Source organism: Salmo salar, unplaced genomic scaffold, assembly GCF_905237065.1.
Source record: "Salmo salar unplaced genomic scaffold, Ssal_v3.1, whole genome shotgun sequence".
Taxonomy (NCBI): domain Eukaryota; kingdom Metazoa; phylum Chordata; class Actinopteri; order Salmoniformes; family Salmonidae; genus Salmo; species Salmo salar.
This window is the reverse complement of record NW_025548256.1, coordinates 87501-106125: the sequence shown is the minus strand read 5'-3', so window position 1 is coordinate 106125 and position 18625 is coordinate 87501. Positions and strand designations below refer to the sequence as shown.

Below are 18625 nucleotides of genomic sequence, written 5' to 3'. Positions count from 1 at the left end.
GAAAGAGACTGGGAGACACCAACAGAGATGGAGGGAGAGAGAGAAGAACCCATAGCAGCAGAGGAAGAGACACCATGGGAAAGACATAGAGAGAGGGAGATGGTAGAAAAGAAAGGAAAAGAGACGGAAGGAGAGATATACCATGATGCAGAAAGAGAGGGAGAGGAGGAGAGAAGTGGCGACTCTGAGTGGGACACGGAGGAAGACAGTGAATACGAGAGGGAGAGAGAGAGGGAAAGGATGGAGATGGAGAGAGAGAGGATGGAGCTTGAAAAAGAGAGGGAAGCAGAGCTGGAGTTGCAGAGGGAGAAAATAGAGAGGGAGAGACAACTAGAGAGGGAGAACATGGAAAAGGAGAGAGACCTGCAAATGGAGACGGAGAGTGAAATAGAGAGCGAGAGAACAGAGATGGAGGGAGGCAGAGACCTGGACAGGGAGAGAGAGGAGTGGGAGAGACGGAGGCAGGAGATGGAAAGAGAGAGTGGAAGACAAGGAGAGTACGAGGAGGAAGGAGGAGTAAGACCCTATCCAGGGCCAGAATATGACTATTTGAAGGTAAACACACACACATCCCCCAATCAAAGTGCTGTGAAGATGATAAAAATACCTGTTCTGTTACCGTCATCTATCACGCTTTTCTACCAGGTTCCTTTTTGTGTTCCTTTTTGAGTGGTTCCTTCTGTTTTCTAAAGGGTGCACCGGGTGAAAATGGACTTCCAGGACCGAAGGTGACTACCAATCATTTTCAAATAAAACTGTCTTCAAATGGAGTGAAAGAACAAGATGTCCTGAATCTGCCCCCATATCTCTACAGTACCACGTTGCAATAAGGAATCCTTTCGAAATAGTTTGTAAAGGGTGTATAAGAAGATTGTAGACAATGTATTATTAATGTGTTGATCAGTGATACCCTGTGCATGCCAGACAGTTCACACCACCAACATGACGAGAACTACATGTTTTATAGTTTATAGCTCTCTTAGAAATCAAGGCAAACCTTTAATAAAGGGTACCTTAATGTAATTTCAACCCAATCTGTCCTTATGTCCGTACACAGTGTCAATGTCACCAGGTCACGACATCAAACGTATCCTCGCTCCCCTCCTACCCACATCTCATTATCAGTGTCTCACACACACACACACACACACACACACACACACACACACACACACACACACACACACACACACACACACACACACACACACACACACCTATTTACCTACCCACATCTTCCCCTATAAGTTAGTCCCTGTCTCTCTGCTCTCCCGTCAGCCAAACCAGCGGAGCTCAGAATGTTGGTCTTTGATGTCCCCAGAGTTCTATATCTGATCCCCTCATGACGCAGTGGATTAATCATTTGGTATTAATAATTCCGTCTGTTAGTTGGAGGCATCGATACAAAACATATCCTTGAAAAACTCTATGGACTTTTTTGTCTCTCCGTCTGTCTGAATGTGATGGTACTATTTTGGTGCACGAGACGCAGACAGAGAAATATGGAGAGAATTAACTTGAATAACAATCACTTTGTAATTGATTTGTTGACAATTCTCTTCGTTCTACCAGGGGGAACTTGGTGAAAAGGGGCACAAGGTAAATGCTTTTCCAGTTCAGTAATGTGATAGAGCAAAGCCCGAACCAAGGTATTTGTAAGCATTCATGTTTTGAACATTTAACTATTTTTATTTATTGAAATATCTAACTAGAAGGACTCCTTCACACTGTACTGTATATTTGCAAATGAAACGTTTCCTATTGACATCGTTGTGTTGTTGTGCTTTTAGGGTGAGCCAGGTATTGGCCACAGAGGTCCTGTGGGACAGGCTGGTCCACCTGGAACTAAGGTAGACTCCCACACCCTCACTTAGCTCTGCCCTCTACTTAGTCTAAATATATTTAACTTTAACTGGCTTCAACTGACAATTTTGTCACCTGAGGGCCTGATTGTTGCTATGGAGATACAATAGTCTAGAGGAAACAGTGACCTTCAGTAGCTGCTAGAGAAATACCAACACTGTCCTTATCTGTCTCCTATTAGCTGTCCCGCCCCCCTCTCTCTGGGATTGTCTTTCTGTCTCTCTTTCTCTTTCAATTCATTTATGAATTGTTGTTATCTTCCATTTACAAAGCAAAAACACTAGAACGTATGGAATTAATAACTGCAAGGGAATTATAATTTTAGTTATACCAGTGTAGTAATTAGAGCAATGCAAAAAAAAACATGGTCTGCCTGTCTGTCTCTCTTTCTGTCTGTCTCTGTATGTCTCCCTTCTCCCTCTGTCAGGGTGAGCCTGGTGAACAGGGGCCTTCTGGAGCTCAGGGTATCCAGGGTATCCGTGGTAACCCCGGTATTTCAGGTTCTCAGGGCGTGAGAGGCCAACCAGGAGACCCAGGAGAGGCGGGGAGAGAGGTGAGGAGCTCCCCGATCATCCCTTCAACCTGGACCAAGGAGTTTGTCCTGATTACTGGAAGGCTTTGTACTGTAGTTTTAAGAAACTCAACATCTTCTACTGTAGTTTTAATAAACCCAACACCTTGTACTCTATCTATAAGTAACCCAACACCTTGTACTGTAGCTTTAAGAAACTCAACACCTTGTACTGTAGTTTTAAGAAACTCAACACCTTCTACTGTAGTTTTAAGACACTCAACACCTTGTTCTGTAGTTATAAGAAACTCAACACATTGTACTGTAGTTTTAAGAAACTCAACACCTTGTACTGTAGTTTTAAGAAGCTCAACACCTTCCACTGTAGTTATAAGAAACTCAACACCTTCTACTGTAGTTTTAAGAAACTTAACACCTTCTACTGTAGTTATAAGAAACCCAACACCTTCTATTGTAGTTTTAAGAAACTCAACACCTTGTACTGTAGTTTTAAGAAACTCAACACCTTGTACTGTAGGTTTAAGAAGCTCAACACCTTGCACTGTAGTTATAAGAAACTCAACAACTTCTACTGTAGTTTTAAGAAACTCAACACCTTCTACTGTAGTTATAAGAACCTCAACACCTTGTACTGTAGTTATAAGAAACTCAACACCTTGTACTGTAGTTATAAGAAACTCAACACCTTGTACTGTAGTTATAAGAAACTCACACCTTGTACTGTAGTTATAAGAAACTCAACACCTTGTTCTGTAGTTATAAGAAACTCAACACCTTGTACTGTAGTTTTAAGAAACTCAACACCTTGTACTGTAGTTATAAGAAACCTAACACCTTCTATTGTAGTTTTAAGAAACTCAACACCTTGTACTGTACTTTTAAGAAACCCAACACCTTGCACTGTAGTTTTAAGAAACTCAACACATTGCACTGTAGTTTTAAGAAACTCAACACCTTGTACTGTAGTTTTAAGAAACTCAACACCTTGTTCTGTAGTTATAAGAAACTCAACACCTTGTACTGTAGTTATAAGAAACCCAACACCTTCTACTGTAGTTTTAAGAAACTCAACACCTTGTACTGTAGTTATAAGAAACCCAACACCTTGCACTGTAGTTTTAAGAAACTCAACACCTTGCACTGTAGTTTTAAGAAACTCAACACCTTGCACTGTAGTTTTAAGAAACTCAACACCTTGTACTGTAGTTTTAAGAAACTCAACACCTTGTACTGTAATTTTAAGAAACTCAACACCTTGTACTGTAGTTTTAAGAAACCCAACACCTTGTACTGTAGTTATAAGAAACTCAACACCTTCTACTGTAGTTTTAAGAAACACAACACCTTCTACTGTAGTTTTAAGAAACTCAACACCTTGTACTGTAGTTATAAGAAACTCAACACCTTGTACTGTAGTTATAAGAAACTCAACACCTACTGTAGTTTTAAGGAACTCAACACCTTGCACTGTAGTTTTAAGAAACTCAACACCTTGTACTGTAGTTATAAGAAACTCAACACCTACTGTAGTTTTAAGGAACTCAACACCTTGCACTGTAGTTTTAAGAAACTCAACACCTTGTACTGTAGTTATAAGAAACTCAACACCTTCTACTGTAGTTGTTTTCCTGGCCTTGTAGTTTTAGTCTATTTCCTGGTCAGATCATGTAGTCCCAAAAATATTGTAGCCAAATTTATGTCAAATTCACCACTAGCCAGAAAGCCAGAACAAAGATATGTTTTCAAAGAGCAAAAATACTGCCTACTAAGTAGGAAGATAATTGTGATAAAGTATGTTTTTGTTCATCTGTAGGGGGACAGGGGTAGAAGGGGTAAGAATGGATCACCCGGGACTCCAGGAGCTAAAGGGAAACCTGGAATAGAGGTATGGTGAAATATAACTTGCCCTAGGCATTGTTTGCCTTCCTATGGTTATTATGTAACATAATGGATGCTTTCTGTTTCCCAAAGGGTCCACCTGGTCTACCTGGGACGAAAGGAGAAAAGGTATGACATTAGCCTGTTTGGTGGTGGTGGTGGTGGTGGTGTTGTCATTGTCATGTTGTATATGAGGAGATAATAACATTAGCATTCACTTCTTCTTGTTCCCAACAGGGTGACAGTATCCCGGGGGAACCAGGCGCCAGGGGTGTGGTCGGGATCTCAGGTCGCAGGGTGAGACGGAACGATGGACTTATTGACCTAAGAGAGATGGACTTAACCTCAGAGAGAGATCCTAGGCAGCATTGTAAAAGATAGAAAAGCTGCTCGTCACAACAGGATGGCACAATATGCACACATTTACACTGAACATAGATATAAACGCAGCATGTAAAGTGTTGGTACATGTTTCATGAGCTGAAATAAAAGATCCCAGAAATGTTCTATATGCACAAAAGGTTATTTCTCTCAAATTTGGTGCACAAATTTGTTTACATCCCTGTTAGTCAGCATTTCTCCTTACCTAGATAATCCATCCACCTGACAGGTGTAGCATATCAAGAAGCTGATTAAACAGCATGATCATTACACAGGTGCACCTTGTGCTGGGACAATAAAAGACCACTCTAAAATGTGCAGTTTTGTCACACACAATGCCACAGATGACTCAAGTTTTGAGGAGTATGCAATTGGCATGCTGACTGCAAGATTGTCCACAAGAGCTGTTGCCAGATAATAACATTTCTCTACCATAAGCCACCTCCAACGTCGTTTTAGAGAATTTGGCAGTACGTCCAACCGGCCTCACACCCAGTTCACAACGCCGTATGGCGTTGTGAACTGGGTGCCCCATGGTGGCAGTGGGGTTATGGTATGTTATGGTATGGGCAGGCATTTTATCTATAGCAATTTGAATGCACAGATATACCCTGATGAGATCCTGAGGCCCATTGTCGTGCCATTCATCCTCTGCCATCACCTCATGTTTCAGCATGATAATGCACAGCCCCATGTTGCACAGATCTGTACACAATTCCTGGAAGCTGAAAATGTCCCAGTTCTTCCATGGCCTCCATACTCACCAGACATGTCACCCATTGAGCATGTTTGGGATGCTCTGGATCAACATGTACGACAGTGTTCCAGTTCCCACCAATATCCAGCAACTTCGCAAAGCCATTGAAGAGTGGGACAACATTCCACAGGCCACAATCAGCAGCCTGATCAACTATGCGAAGGAGATGTGTAGCGCTGTATGAGGCAAATGGTGGTCACACCAGATACTGACTGGTTTTCTGATCCACGCTCCTACTTATTCGTTTTTTAAAGCTATCTGTGACCAACAGGTACATATCTGTATTCCTGGTCATGTGAAATCCATAGATTAGGGCCTAATTAATTTATTTAAATTGACTGATTTCCTTATATTAAGTGTAACTCAGTAAAATCTTTGACATTTTAGCATGTTGCATTTATGTTTTTGTTCAGTATAATATTTGTGATGTGTTTTGTTTGTGACAGGGTGAAAAGGGCATTGCAGGAGTCTTAGGAGCCCCAGGACACACTGTGAGTTAACATCATCATCTTTCATGACATGGACAGTCCAGAGGAGGCCGGTGGAAGAAGATATAGAAGGACGTGCTCATTGTAATGGCTGGACGTGGTCCAACGTGGTTTCCATATGTTTGATGTGTTTGATACTATTCCATTTATTCCATTCCAGCCATTACACTGATCCTGTCCTCCTATAGCTCCTCCCACCAGCCTCCTCTGGTACAGTCATGCAGTTAAGGACATTTGTTTCCTAGCTACCTTTACCTTTGACCTCTTTTACTTAGGGTCCAAAGGGCTTCCCGGGCAGCAAAGGAGCAAAGGTAGGTTGACGGTTACTTCTTTGATGACATGATAATTTTGGTAGACTATATTTAAAAAATGTATGCGATTGAGTGGGTCTTACTAAATACTTTGATATTTTTGATTTTCATACACTCATACGTCCACTCAGGTTCTCCAGATATTTAGATATTTTTACTTCAGAGACAGTTTTAAAGATGGTTTTGACAGCCCGGTGTTTCAGCGTTCAGTCAAATTCTCTGCTCGTTCTATTGAAGTGTCATCACTCTAGTCACTTCTGTCTCTTCAAACCCTCACTCATGGTGAGTGTTGAAACATGTTTCAACACTCACCATGTGGCCAGTCTATTTCAATTAACTTCAGTCCATTTTTCTGTGTATATAGGGATGTGGACAATGAAAATGAAGAGTCAATGTTTTTATGTATACCTGACACAGCCATATAGTATATAGTTTGTGTTTTCTACACACAGACTTCAAATAAATAGTGTCTCATAAGCCCATACAGGCTGGGCACCATTGGGTGTATGATACTAAAATACAAATACTGTCAATCAATCAATTATTGTATGAATGTTATAAGCCATTGATTCCTTTCATAAAATATATTTTCACAGGGTGACAGAGGTTTAGCAGGAATACAAGGAGAAAGGGTAAGCCAAACATGACATAAGTACTACACAAATAGTGTTTTGTATATGTCACGCCCTGACCTGAGAGAGACGTTTTATTTCCTCTATTTTGGTTAGGTCAGGGTGTGATGTGGGGTGGGCATTCTATGTCATGTATTTCTTTGTGTTTGGCCGAGTATGGTTCCTAATCAGAGGCAGCTGTCTATCGTTGTCTCTGATTGGAAATCATACTTAGGCAGCCTTTTCCCCCACCTGTATTTGTGGGTAATTATTATTTTCTGTGTGTGTTTTGTGTGCGCCTCAGTAGCGTCACGTTCGATTCTGTTTACCTGTTTTTTGTTTTGTTCAGTTTCACTTCAATAAAAGAATGTGGAATTACCGGCATGCTGCACCTTGGTTAATTTACGACAGGGAATTTGAAGATAGCGAACGTGACAGTATATGATTAATTCATATATGATGTACATTCTTTATGTTTAGGGAAGCCCCCTCCAAATCCAGGGACCGAGAGGCTACAAGGGCTTAAAAGGAGAAGGGGTGAGAAACAAGTCCCCTAAAACAAGTCCCCTAAAACAAGTCCTCCACAATGTATTTTGAATTCTAGTTTTAGTTCCAGAGCAATCCTCATTAAAGAAAATGTTATTTTAGAGAGACAGCTTTTGCATTTTCACTTTGTGTGTTTTCCCTTTTTAAGATGCTGTTTATCTGTTGTTTTGGTTGTTTGTTTTAGGGAGAGCGAGGCTCCCCAGGTTTCGATGGAGATAAAGGAGAGAAGGGCGAGGATGGGCCCCGGGGTTCAAGGTGCTTCCTAATGCTTGATGACAGAACATTTTATGTGGAAAAGAGAGAAAGAAAGATTGTTAATAGATGTAAAGAAAGAGAGACAAACAACAGAAAAATAAAATACATTTTCCAAAACATGGAAGCCAAAGCACATAGTGTTCTCACATTCAGCTTTTTGTTTGTTCTCCATCTGAAGGGCCTCAAAGGAGAGGCAGGGGCCAAAGGAGCCATGGGGCTGTTTGGGGCCCGTGGACCAGTGGGCCAAAAGGTCAGCAGGAAATACAGCATGTATCAATCTACAGGCTACATGGAACCACTGTTATCAGATCTATGCTGCTGTGTGTATGCTCACTGTTGTTCTGTGCTTCCAGGGAGATGCTGGCGAGCCTGGAGTCAATGGAGAAGTGGTGGGTATTTATCTAACACACTTTAACAGTTTAATATATAAACAGTGTCTGTATAACTATATATATACTGTGGTGGCTTGGCATGTGGTCAAAAACAAGCTTTGTTGATTGGCTTGCTGTTGTCACAGGGTCATAACGGGGACGATGGATTGGACGGAGCCACAGGAGCCAAAGGAGACATGGGACTCCAGGGACAGAAGGGAGATCAGGTGAGGAGAGTGTGGCACAGAGCATAGAATTTAGAGACTAGACAAATAGAACATGCCCTCTGTGATTCATTATACAGTAATTCTGTTCTGTTCCGTTCTTTTATTCTATTCCTAGGGTGACAGAGGTGAACCTGGCTTACCGGGGGATACTGGGCAGACAGGAGAGAAGGTGAGGGCTTGATCATAATGTATTAGGCATGTTAATGAGATGGTAATGCAATAATGAAAGGTAACTCTTGGTGTTGGTTGTGGTTGTTGCACAGGGATTCCGAGGCCTACCTGGACGCATAGGAAGCACTGGGCTAGATGGAGAAAAGGTGAGTTGCCTGTGTGGGATTCAATACAATGATCACAACAACACAATGTGCTCCAGGAAACATCGTCAGTACCACTGACCCACAAAAGTACATGTTTACAGTAGTGCCAACTAGCTGTCACACGCTGCATACAATTTAGTATACGGTTCAATTGTCTGACCTAGTAGGCCACTGTCAGACTATGGTTGCACAGTTTCAGACACAGTTTCAGTGAAAATGTAAGTATTTAATCGTTGTTTGACACAGGGAGAGATGGGTATTCCTGGAACCCCAGGACATCCAGGGCTCAATGGACTCACAGGACGGAAGGTAGCACACACACACACACACACACACACACACACACACACACACACACACACACACACACACACACACACACACACACACACACACACACACACACACACACACACACACACACACACACACACACACACACACACACACACACACACACACACACACACTGATCCCACTCTCCGAGGGTGCCTCATGGGGTTGGGATATGCAAGAAAATACATTTTACACATACGTATAATACACACTGGTGAAACAGGACAAATATAAGCACCCACCTAATTATTTATATATATACACACACAAATCAAAATCATTCTCAGTAATCTTCTGAAAAGTGTTGATTGGGATGTTTTGTGTCGATGTGTAGGGTGAAAAAGGGGACGGGGGTATCAATGGAGTAGAGGGAGCACCAGGACTAAAAGGAGAGAAGGTTGGTTCAAATCACATGTAAAAACAATATTGAAATTAGGACTATTAATAGTCTATGTACTACAGAGGAATGGGGAAATATTCATATAGTTCTTGTTCTTGTTTTTCTCCCATCATGCACCATTCATGTTGTCCCTGTCTTGTGCAGGGTGCAACTGGTTTCCCAGGGTTCCCTGGGTTTAAGGGGTCAGCAGGGACACCAGGCAGTGATGGAGCGGAGGGGCGACCAGGACGTAATGGGTCCAAGGGAGAGACAGGAACCAAGGTAGATTGAGGTTGCCTTCCAGTCAAGGTTATTATAGTAAACGAAAACTCAAACTAAAATAAAAACAAACATTTGAAAAACTTTATAGTAAATTGAAATAAAAAATAAAAACAAAAAACATTTGAAAAACTAAAACTATACTGAAGCTATCATCTTTGCCTTCAAAACTAACTAAAATAACTCAACTTTAGGTAAAAATCTCATTTCAAGTGGGGTTTTCGAGCTTCTGAATCTGGTGGTATAGGCCTAGCTTGTGCATCACTATCACTAGCCATCGCTTGCTAACAGGGAAGAAGTCCAAGGGCGAGCACGGAGCGTGAGTGGGCCAAGCTAGAACAGTTTGTGAAGTTAATGGAGCCGTTCGCAATCCACACCGACCAACTTCAAACTGACAGCCAAACTGATGTGGTGCCGTGCCCTCTCAACCTTGAGGCACACTTGCAGTCAACAACTGTTGCAAAACAGTTCGCACAGGTCCTGCTGAAGTCATTGCATGAGTGCTTCGCATGCATACTGAATGGCAGCCAACTTCAATCGAACCCCTGCAGCAGCTTGCCTGATGGACACAAGTGTGTCTCTGGCACTTCCCTCAACAGAGATGGAGGGCAGAAGAATCTTTTGTACTTCAGCAAATCAGAGAGTACAGCCGTGGACCAGCAGGAACCCAGGAATAATCCGGCAAGCATCTAGATCACAGTGCTTCAGAAATATAGCTTCCTCGCATCAAAGATTGTGTCTGAGGTCACGGTCCAGTCGGAGAGTCAACCTGACAAGGCATTAAGTGCCCCGTGTGAGCTGCGGAAATACCTGGAAGAGGTAAAGGAGAGCATGTTTACAGAGTCACCTCTCCAGTTCTGGATGGAAAGGATGGCTGTTTATCCAAAGCTGTGCATTGTGGCACTGGATCTGGTTCCTGCCCCTGCATCCCAAGCGTTTGTGGAGAGAATATTCTCTTTCTGTGGACAACTGTCATCAGGCTTGAGAAACCGAACGAACACCTCTCTTCAAGATAAACCAGAAAATCTTCTTTGCTCGAACAGAAACACACACACACAAGCTGGCCGGCTGTGAACTGATAGATTTGTGAAGTGTTGTATTGGTAATGCTTTTGCTGTTGTTGCAGCTGTTTTTATGAACCCTTTTGGAAGGGGTTAGTCAGTGAAACATGTTTAATAGTACATAAAAATAACATGTCAAATGTCCCATGACATCATTTGTTAGTATTTTCCTCTCTCTTTCTATCAGATAAAGGTACTTGATTCTTTTTACATCTACTACTACAGTTAAAAAAGGTGTAAACATGGGCAAGAGAGTTTCCTTCCACCATATATCTTGCCACAGTCTAGGTGCTTATCATTTAAATCCAAGTCACAATAGGATTGACATATAATTTACACCTAACCAAACATATGTCCTGGCCATGGAGTTGTACAGAGTCCTCTACTGGCCAAAAGACTGTGTTAGCATGGGCAGTTCCATTGAGGACTTTCGCCATTTTGATTTAGTCAACTGGCCGGGACTTTCAGCTTCATTGGCTGATGACCTGGTTGGCATGACCTGATGACCCGGTTGGCATGACCTGATGACCCTGTTGGAGTAGTGACAGCCAGGTCATCCGGAGGGATCAGCTAATTAATTTCACTTGTGAAGAATAAAATGTACTATTTCAAGATGGCGTCTGTGAAAGCTGCCCTTGCTCTTACAGATGACATCTTGACACAGATGGAATGTTATGTTTATCCAAGTCTATGGTCCTGGCCCATCACCTTACTGCCCCCACTGACAAGAAGTGACATCACAAAAAAAACGAACTATAGGCCTACAACACATAATGGCTCCTGTCAGACAGACAGACAGACAGACAGACAGACAGACAGACAGACAGACAGACAGACAGACAGACAGACAGACAGACAGACAGACAGACAGACAGACAGACAGACAGACAGACACATTTAAGATGAGTTTTTATTGATATTTGTTTTTAGATATTTATTTGAAATTCGGTTTAGTTCGGTTTAGTTTCAGTTTAGTTTACGTCCATCCGTCCGTCCGTCCTTCCTTAATGCATAACAACAACAACCACAGCCCACCAACACCAAAACATAGTTTTACCCAGTCACGGAGTGCACCTTAAAAAATCCACTTTCCACAAAAGTTACAAAAATAAAAAATGTGACTAAACAAGCCTGATTCTATCAGGCACATTGTCCCCAGCAGAATGCCTGTCAGATACGTAGATAGACAGGCAGTAGACAACATTCCTATGTATAGCAACACATAGGAAGGAATAGAATAGAAGCATAATTAAGACACAGAAATGGGTCTATTTTCTGATGCGGCGGGAACGCTAGCCAAACCTCTATGCTAATGACTCCTTTCAGCCACAATTAGCAGCCTCTTGATGTTGATAGGAGAGAAGGGATGGAAAGGATGTAATGATGTTCCAAGAGGACGTTTTATCACAAAACATCTGGATATGTTTGATATTTATAGGATAACTAGAGAGGCAAGGTAAGCCTAATGATCGGGTTGAGCTTTATTTAGGCAACTACGTAGTAGGAATGTACGTAGTAGGGAAGTACGTAGTAGGGAAGTACGTAGAAAGGAAGTACGTAGTAGGGAAGTACCTTTGTTGGGAAGTACGTAGTAGTGAAGTATGTAGTGTAGTAGGGAAGTACGTAATAGGGAAGTACGTAATAAGGAGGTACGTATTAGGGAAGTACGTATTAGGGAAGTACGTAGTTGGGAAGTACGTAATAGGGATGTACGTAATAAGGAAGTACGTAATAAGGAAGTACGCAGTAGGGAAGTACGTAGTAGGGAAGTATGTAGTTGGGAAGTACGTAGTTGGGAAGTACGTAGTAGGGAAGTACGTAATAGGGAAGTACGTAGTAGGGAAGTACGTAGTAGGGAAGTACGTATTAGGGAAATACGTAGTAGGGAAGTACGTAGTAGAGAAGTACGTATTAGGGAAGTACGTGGTAGTGAAGTACATAGAAGGGAAGTACGTAGTAGGGAAGTATGTAGAGGGAAGTACGTAGTAGTGAAGTACATAGTAGGGAAATACGTAATAAGGTGGTACGTAATAAGGAGGTACTTAGTAGGGAAGTACGTAGTTGGGAAGTATGTAGTAGGGAAGTACGTAATAAGGAAGTACGAAGTAGGGAAGTACGTAATAAGGAAGTACGTAGTAGGGAAGTACGTAATAAGGGAAGTACGTATTAGGGAAGTATATAGTAGGGAAGTTTGTAGTTGGGAAGTACGTAGTAGGGAAGTACGTAGTAGGGAAGTACGTAGTAGGGAAGTACATAATAAGGAAGTACGTAGTAGGGAAGTACATATTAGGGAAGTATGTAATAAGGAAGTACGTAGTAGTGAAGTACATTGAAGGGAAGTACGTAGTAGGGAAGTATGTAGAGGGAAGTAGGTAGAAGGGAAGTACGTAGTAGGGAAATACGTAGTTGGGAAGTACGTAGTAGTGAAATACATAGTAGGGAAATACGTAATAAGATGGTACGTAATAAGGAGGTACTTAGTAGGGAAGTACGTAGTTGGGAAGTATGTAGTAGGGAAGTACGTAATAAGGAAGTACATAATAAGGAAGTACGTAGTAGAGAAGTATGTATTAGGGAAGTACGTAGTAGGGAAGTACGTAATAAGGAAGTACGTGGTAGTGAAGTACATAGAAGGGACGTGCGTAGTAGGGAAGTATGTAGAGGGAAGTACGTAGTAGTAAAGTACATAGTAGGGAATACGTAATAAGGTGGTACGTAATAAGGAGGTACTTAGTAGGGAAGTACGTGGTTGTGAAGTATGTAGTAGGGAAGTACGTAATAAGGAAATACGAGTAGGGAAGTACGTAATAAGGAAGTACGTAATAAGGAAGTACATAATAAGGAAGTACGTGGTAGGGAAGTACGTAGTAGGGAAGTACTATTAGGGAAGTACGTGGTTTGGAAGTACGTGGTAGTGAAGTACGTATTAGGAAAGTACGTAGTAGAGAAATACGTATTAGGGAAGTACATAGTAGAGAAGTACGTATTAGGGAAGTAAGTACGTAGTAGGGAAGTACGTAATAAGGAAGTACGTAATAAGGAAGTACATAGTAAGGAAGTATGTAATAAGGAAGTACGTATTAGGGAAATACGTAGTAGGGAAGTACGTAGTAGTGAAGTACATAGAAGGGAAGTATGTAGTAGGGAAGTATGTAGAGGGAAATAGGTAGAAGGGAAGTACATAGTAGAGAAGTACGTAGTAGGGAAGTATGTAGTAGTGAGGTACATATTTGGGAAGTACGTAGTTGGGAAGTACGTCGTAGGGAAGTACATGGAAGGGAAGTATGTAGTTGGGAAGTACGTGGAAGGAAGTATGTAGTAGGGAAGTACGTAGTAGGGCTGTACGTAGTAGGGAAGTACGTGGAAGGAAGTACGTAGTAGGGCTGTACGTAGTAGGGAAGTACGTGGAAGGGGAGTACGTAGTTGGGAAGTACGTAGTAGGGAAGTACATGAAAGGAAAGTATGTAGTTGGGAAGTACGTAGTAGGGAAGTACATGGAAGGGAAGTACATAGTTGGGAAGTACTTACTAGGGAAGTACGTAGTAGGGAAGGACATAGTAGAGAAGTACATAGTAGGGAAGTACGTAGTAGGGACGTACTTAGTAGGGAAGTACGTAGTAGGGAAGTACGTAGTAGGGAAGTACGTAGTAGGGACGTACGTAGTAGGGAAGTACGTAGTAGGGAAGTACGTAATAAGGAAGTTCGTATTAGGGAAGTACATATTAGGGAAGTATGTCGTAGGGAAGTACGTAATAAGGAAGTTCGTATTAGGGAAGTACGTATTAGGGAAGTATGTAGTTGTGAGGTACATAGTTGGGAAGTATGTAGTTGGGAAGTACATGGAAGGGAAGTATGTAGTAGGGAAGTACATAGTAGGGAAGTACGTAGTAGGGAAGTACGTGGAAGGGAAGTACGTAGTAGAGCTGTACGTAGTAGGGAAATACGTGGAAGGGGAGTACGTAGTTGGGAAGTACGTAGTAGGGAAGTACATGAAAGGAAAGTATGTAGTTGGGAAGTACGTAGTAGGGAAGTACGTAATAAGGAAGTACGTAGTAGGGAAGTATGTAATAAGGAAGTACGTATTAGGGAAGTATATAGTAGGGAAGTTTGTAGTTGGGAAGTACGTAGTAGGGAAGTACGTAGTAGGGAAGTACGTAGTAGGGAAGTACATAATAAGGAAGTATGTAATAAGGAAGTACGTAGTAGTGAAGTACATTGAAGGGAAGTACGTAGTAGGGAAGTATGTAGAGGGAAGTAGGTAGAAGGGAAGTACGTAGTAGGGAAGTACGTAGTTGGGAAGTACGTAGTAGTGAAATACATAGTAGGGAAATACGTAATAAGATGGTACGTAATAAGGAGGTACTTAGTAGGGAAGTACGTAGTTGGGAAGTATGTAGTAGGGAAGTACGTAATAAGGAAGTACGTAATAAGGAAGTACGTAGTAGAGAAGTATGTATTAGGGAAGTACGTAGTAGGGAAGTACGTAATAAGGAAGTACGTGGTAGTGAAGTAGATAGAAGGGACGTACGTAGTAGGGAAGTATGTAGAGGGAAGTACGTAGTAGTAAAGTACATAGTAGGGAAATACGTAATAAGGTGGTACGTAATAAGGAGGTACTTAGTAGGGAAGTATGTAGTTGTGAAGTATGTAGTAGGGAAGTACGTAATAAGGAAATACGAAGTAGGGAAGTACGTAATAAGGAAGTACGTAATAAGGAAGTACATAATAAGGAAGTACGTAGTAGGGAAGTACGTAGTAGGGAAGTACGTAATAAGGAAGTACGTAGTAGAGAAGTATGTATTAGGGAAGTACGTAGTAGGGAAGTACGTAATAAGGAAGTACGTGGTAGTGAAGTAGATAGAAGGGACGTACGTAGTAGGGAAGTATGTAGAGGGAAGTACGTAGTAGTAAAGTACATAGTAGGGAAATACGTAATAAGGTGGTACGTAATAAGGAGGTACTTAGTAGGGAAGTATGTAGTTGTGAAGTATGTAGTAGGGAAGTACGTAATAAGGAAATACGAAGTAGGGAAGTACGTAATAAGGAAGTACGTAATAAGGAAGTACATAATAAGGAAGTACGTAGTAGGAAGTACGTAGTAGGGAAGTACTATTAGAGAAGTACGTAGTTTGGAAGTACGTAGTAGTGAAGTACGTGATTAGGAAAGTACGTAGTAGAGAAATACGTATTAGGGAAGTACATAGTAGAGAAGTACGTATTAGGGAAGTAAGTACGTAGTAGGGAAGTACGTAATAAGGAAGTACGTAATAAGGAAGTACATAGTAAGGAAGTATGTAATAAGGAAGTACGTATTAGGGAAATACATGAAAGGAAAGTATGTAGTTGGGAAGTACGTAGTAGGGAAGTACATGGAAGGGAAGTACATAGTTGGGAAGTACTTACTAGGGAAGTACGTAGTAGGGAAGCACATAGTAGAGAAGTACATAGTAGGGACCTACGTAGTAGGGAAGTACGTAGTAGGGACGTACTTAGTAGGGAAGTACGTAGTAGGGAAGTACGTAGTAGGGAAGTACGTAGTAGGGACGTACGTAGTAGGGAAGTACGTAGTAGGGAAGTACGTAGTAGGGAAGTACGTAGTAGGGAAGTTCGTATTAGGGAAATACATATTAGGGAAGTATGTCGTAGGGAAGTACGTAATAAGGAAGTTCGTATTAGGGAAGTACGTATTAGGGAAGTATGTAGTAGTGAGGTGCATAGTTGGGAAGTACGTAGTTGGGAAGTACGTAGTAGGGAAGTACATGGAAGGGAAGTATGTAGTTGGGAAGTACATGGAAGGGAAGTATGTAGTAGGGAAGTACATAGTAGGGAAGTACGTAGTAGGGAAGTACGTGGAAGGGAAGTACGTAGTAGGGCTGTACGTAGTAGGGAAGTACGTGGAAGGGGAGTACGTAGTTGGGAAGTACGTAGTAGGGAAGTACATGAAAGGAAAGTATGTAGTTGGGAAGTACGTAGTAGGGAAGTACATGGAAGGGAAGTACATAGTTGGGAAGTACTTACTAGGGAAGTACGTAGTAGTGAAGTACATAGTAGAGAAGTACATAGTAGGGAAGTACGTAGTAGGGAAGTACGTAGTAGGGACGTACTTAGTAGGGAAGTACGTAGTAGGGAAGTACGTAGTAGGGAAGTACATAGTTGGGAAGTACTTACTAGGGAAATACGTAGTAGGGAAGTACATAGTAGAGAAGTACATAGTAGGGAAGTACGTAGTAGGGAAGTACGTAGTAGGGAAGTACGTAGTAGGGACGTACTTAGTAGGGAAGCATGTAGTAGGGAAGTACGTAGTAGGGAAGTACGTAGTAGGGAAGTACGTAGTAGGGACGTACTTAGTAGGGAAGTACGTAGTAGTGAAGTACGTAGTAGTGAAGTACTTAGTAGGGAAGTACGTAGTAGTGAAGTACGTAGTAGGGAAGTACTTAGTAGGGAAGTACTTAGTAGGGAAGTACGTAGTAGGGAAGTACGTGTCCCTCTTGTAATACTATACCATTTTTGTATAATGGAATTTAGATTGAAGGAAGTTGTCGGTTTGTATTGATATGTGAGAGAGTGTGTGTCTATCTGTGTGTGTCTATCTGTGCGTGTGTGTGTGTGTGTCTATCTGTGTGTCTATCTGTGTGTGTGTGTATATCTGTGTGTGTGTGTGTGTGTATATCTCTCTGTGTGTGTGTGTGTGTGTGTGTGTGTTCTATCTGTGTGTGTGTGTGTGTGTGTGTGTGTGTGTGTGTGTGTGTGTGTGTGTGTGTGTGTGTGTGTGTCTATCTGCGTGTGTGTGTTTATCTGTGTGTGTGTGTGTTTGTGTGTGTGTGTGTGTGTGTGTGTGTGTGTGTGTGTGTGTGTGTGTGTGTGTGTGTGTGTCTATCTGTTTGTGTGTCTGTCTATCTGTTTGTGTGTCTATCTATCTGTTTGTGTGTGTGTCTATCTGTGTGGGTTTGTCTATCTGTGTATGTGCCTATCTGTGTGTGTGTGTGTCTGTCTGTGTGCCTGCCTGTTTATGCATGTGCCTGTGAGAACACATGTTCGTGGGCTCACTAGCACGCGCAGCACCTGTGTGAGTAAGAGCGTTCTCCATTTTGCTGTGTTGTTGTCCCAGGGAGAGAGGGGCAGGAGAGGCAGAGGGAAGCCTTGTCAGACAGGACCACCTGGAAGTCCAGGACAAAGAGGAGGCAGTGTAAGCTACTTCATAGACCAGACACATAACACTCACACACATGTTGTTGTTCATGTATCAATACCTAATGGGAGTTACTGTCACTAGGCTGGGTGACAGTAATAACTGCTGTGATAATAACCACTGTGTCTTTTCCAGGGAGAGCTCGGAAACGAGGGACTGAAGGGAGAGAAAGGGGAACCCGGACTCTCTGTAAGTGCATCTTACTTATTCCCACACACACGTTTGACACCTACCTGGTCCAAGACATATTTGTATTGACAGACAGCTTGGTTGAAGACAGGGTCTAAGCAGCACTCTGCCCTCTCTGTTCTCAGGCCGAGAAGATGAAGGAGCTGGTCAACCAAGAGGTTGTGAACCAGTGCGGTGAGTGTTTCTGTGTTTCGCTGTGTGTGCGCATGCAGGTCTGTGTGTCTGTTCTACATTCTAAAACTCCCACTGCTGCGGCATGGCGCCCCTGTGTGTTCTGCCATCTGGTGTGCCCTCTCTATGGAATGGCCCGTTGAGAGAGGGGACACTGTGACCGACCACAAACACCAGACTCATAAACCATCATGCCACACACCAGAACCCATAGGGCCCTACAACCACAGGGTCAAACGCATCTTTAGTTTACACCTCCACAACTTTGAGGAGAAAGGCATTGTTGCCTTATCCGTAGTGAACATCATTAAAGTAGAGAATTCCTTTTGTGTCAACATATCATATCAAATGTATCATATCAAATGTCCTCCATTAGTTTCCAGGTGAGGTGTGAATACCAGGCTATGAAATTGTCAATTGAAACCAGTAAAAGCCTCTTTAAGGCAGGCTCATGTTTATTCAATGGTAGGGGGAAACACTGACT

At 42.2% G+C, this 18625-nt stretch overlaps 2 protein-coding genes across 2 annotated transcripts in view; both read left to right on the top strand.

Moving 5' to 3' along the window:
• The first annotated feature begins 468 nt into the window (after positions 1–468).
• LOC123732815 (collagen alpha-1(I) chain-like) lies at positions 469–7798 on the top strand. Its single transcript, XM_045712110.1, has 14 exons — positions 469–555; positions 693–728; positions 1573–1599; positions 1791–1850; positions 2291–2416; positions 4209–4280; positions 4367–4402; positions 4511–4570; positions 5858–5902; positions 6175–6210; positions 6807–6842; positions 7302–7358; positions 7552–7615; positions 7776–7798. The coding sequence occupies exons 1-14, from the start codon at positions 469–471 to the stop codon at positions 7796–7798; spliced, it is 765 nt and encodes a 254-aa protein (XP_045568066.1).
• Position 7799: 1 nt separating this feature from the next.
• LOC123732817 (collagen alpha-1(VII) chain-like) overlaps positions 7800–18625 on the top strand; it is a 17329-nt gene continuing 6503 nt past the window's right edge. Inside the window, exons 1-11 of the mRNA XM_045712113.1 lie at positions 7800–7872; positions 7976–8011; positions 8140–8220; positions 8336–8389; positions 8484–8537; positions 8784–8846; positions 9208–9270; positions 9418–9534; positions 17701–17778; positions 17917–17970; positions 18096–18144. Of these exons, the coding sequence (XP_045568069.1) occupies positions 7834–7872; positions 7976–8011; positions 8140–8220; positions 8336–8389; positions 8484–8537; positions 8784–8846; positions 9208–9270; positions 9418–9534; positions 17701–17778; positions 17917–17970; positions 18096–18144 (688 nt within the window). The 5' untranslated portion in view covers positions 7800–7833. The remainder of the gene's footprint in view (positions 7873–7975; positions 8012–8139; positions 8221–8335; positions 8390–8483; positions 8538–8783; positions 8847–9207; positions 9271–9417; positions 9535–17700; positions 17779–17916; positions 17971–18095; positions 18145–18625) is intronic.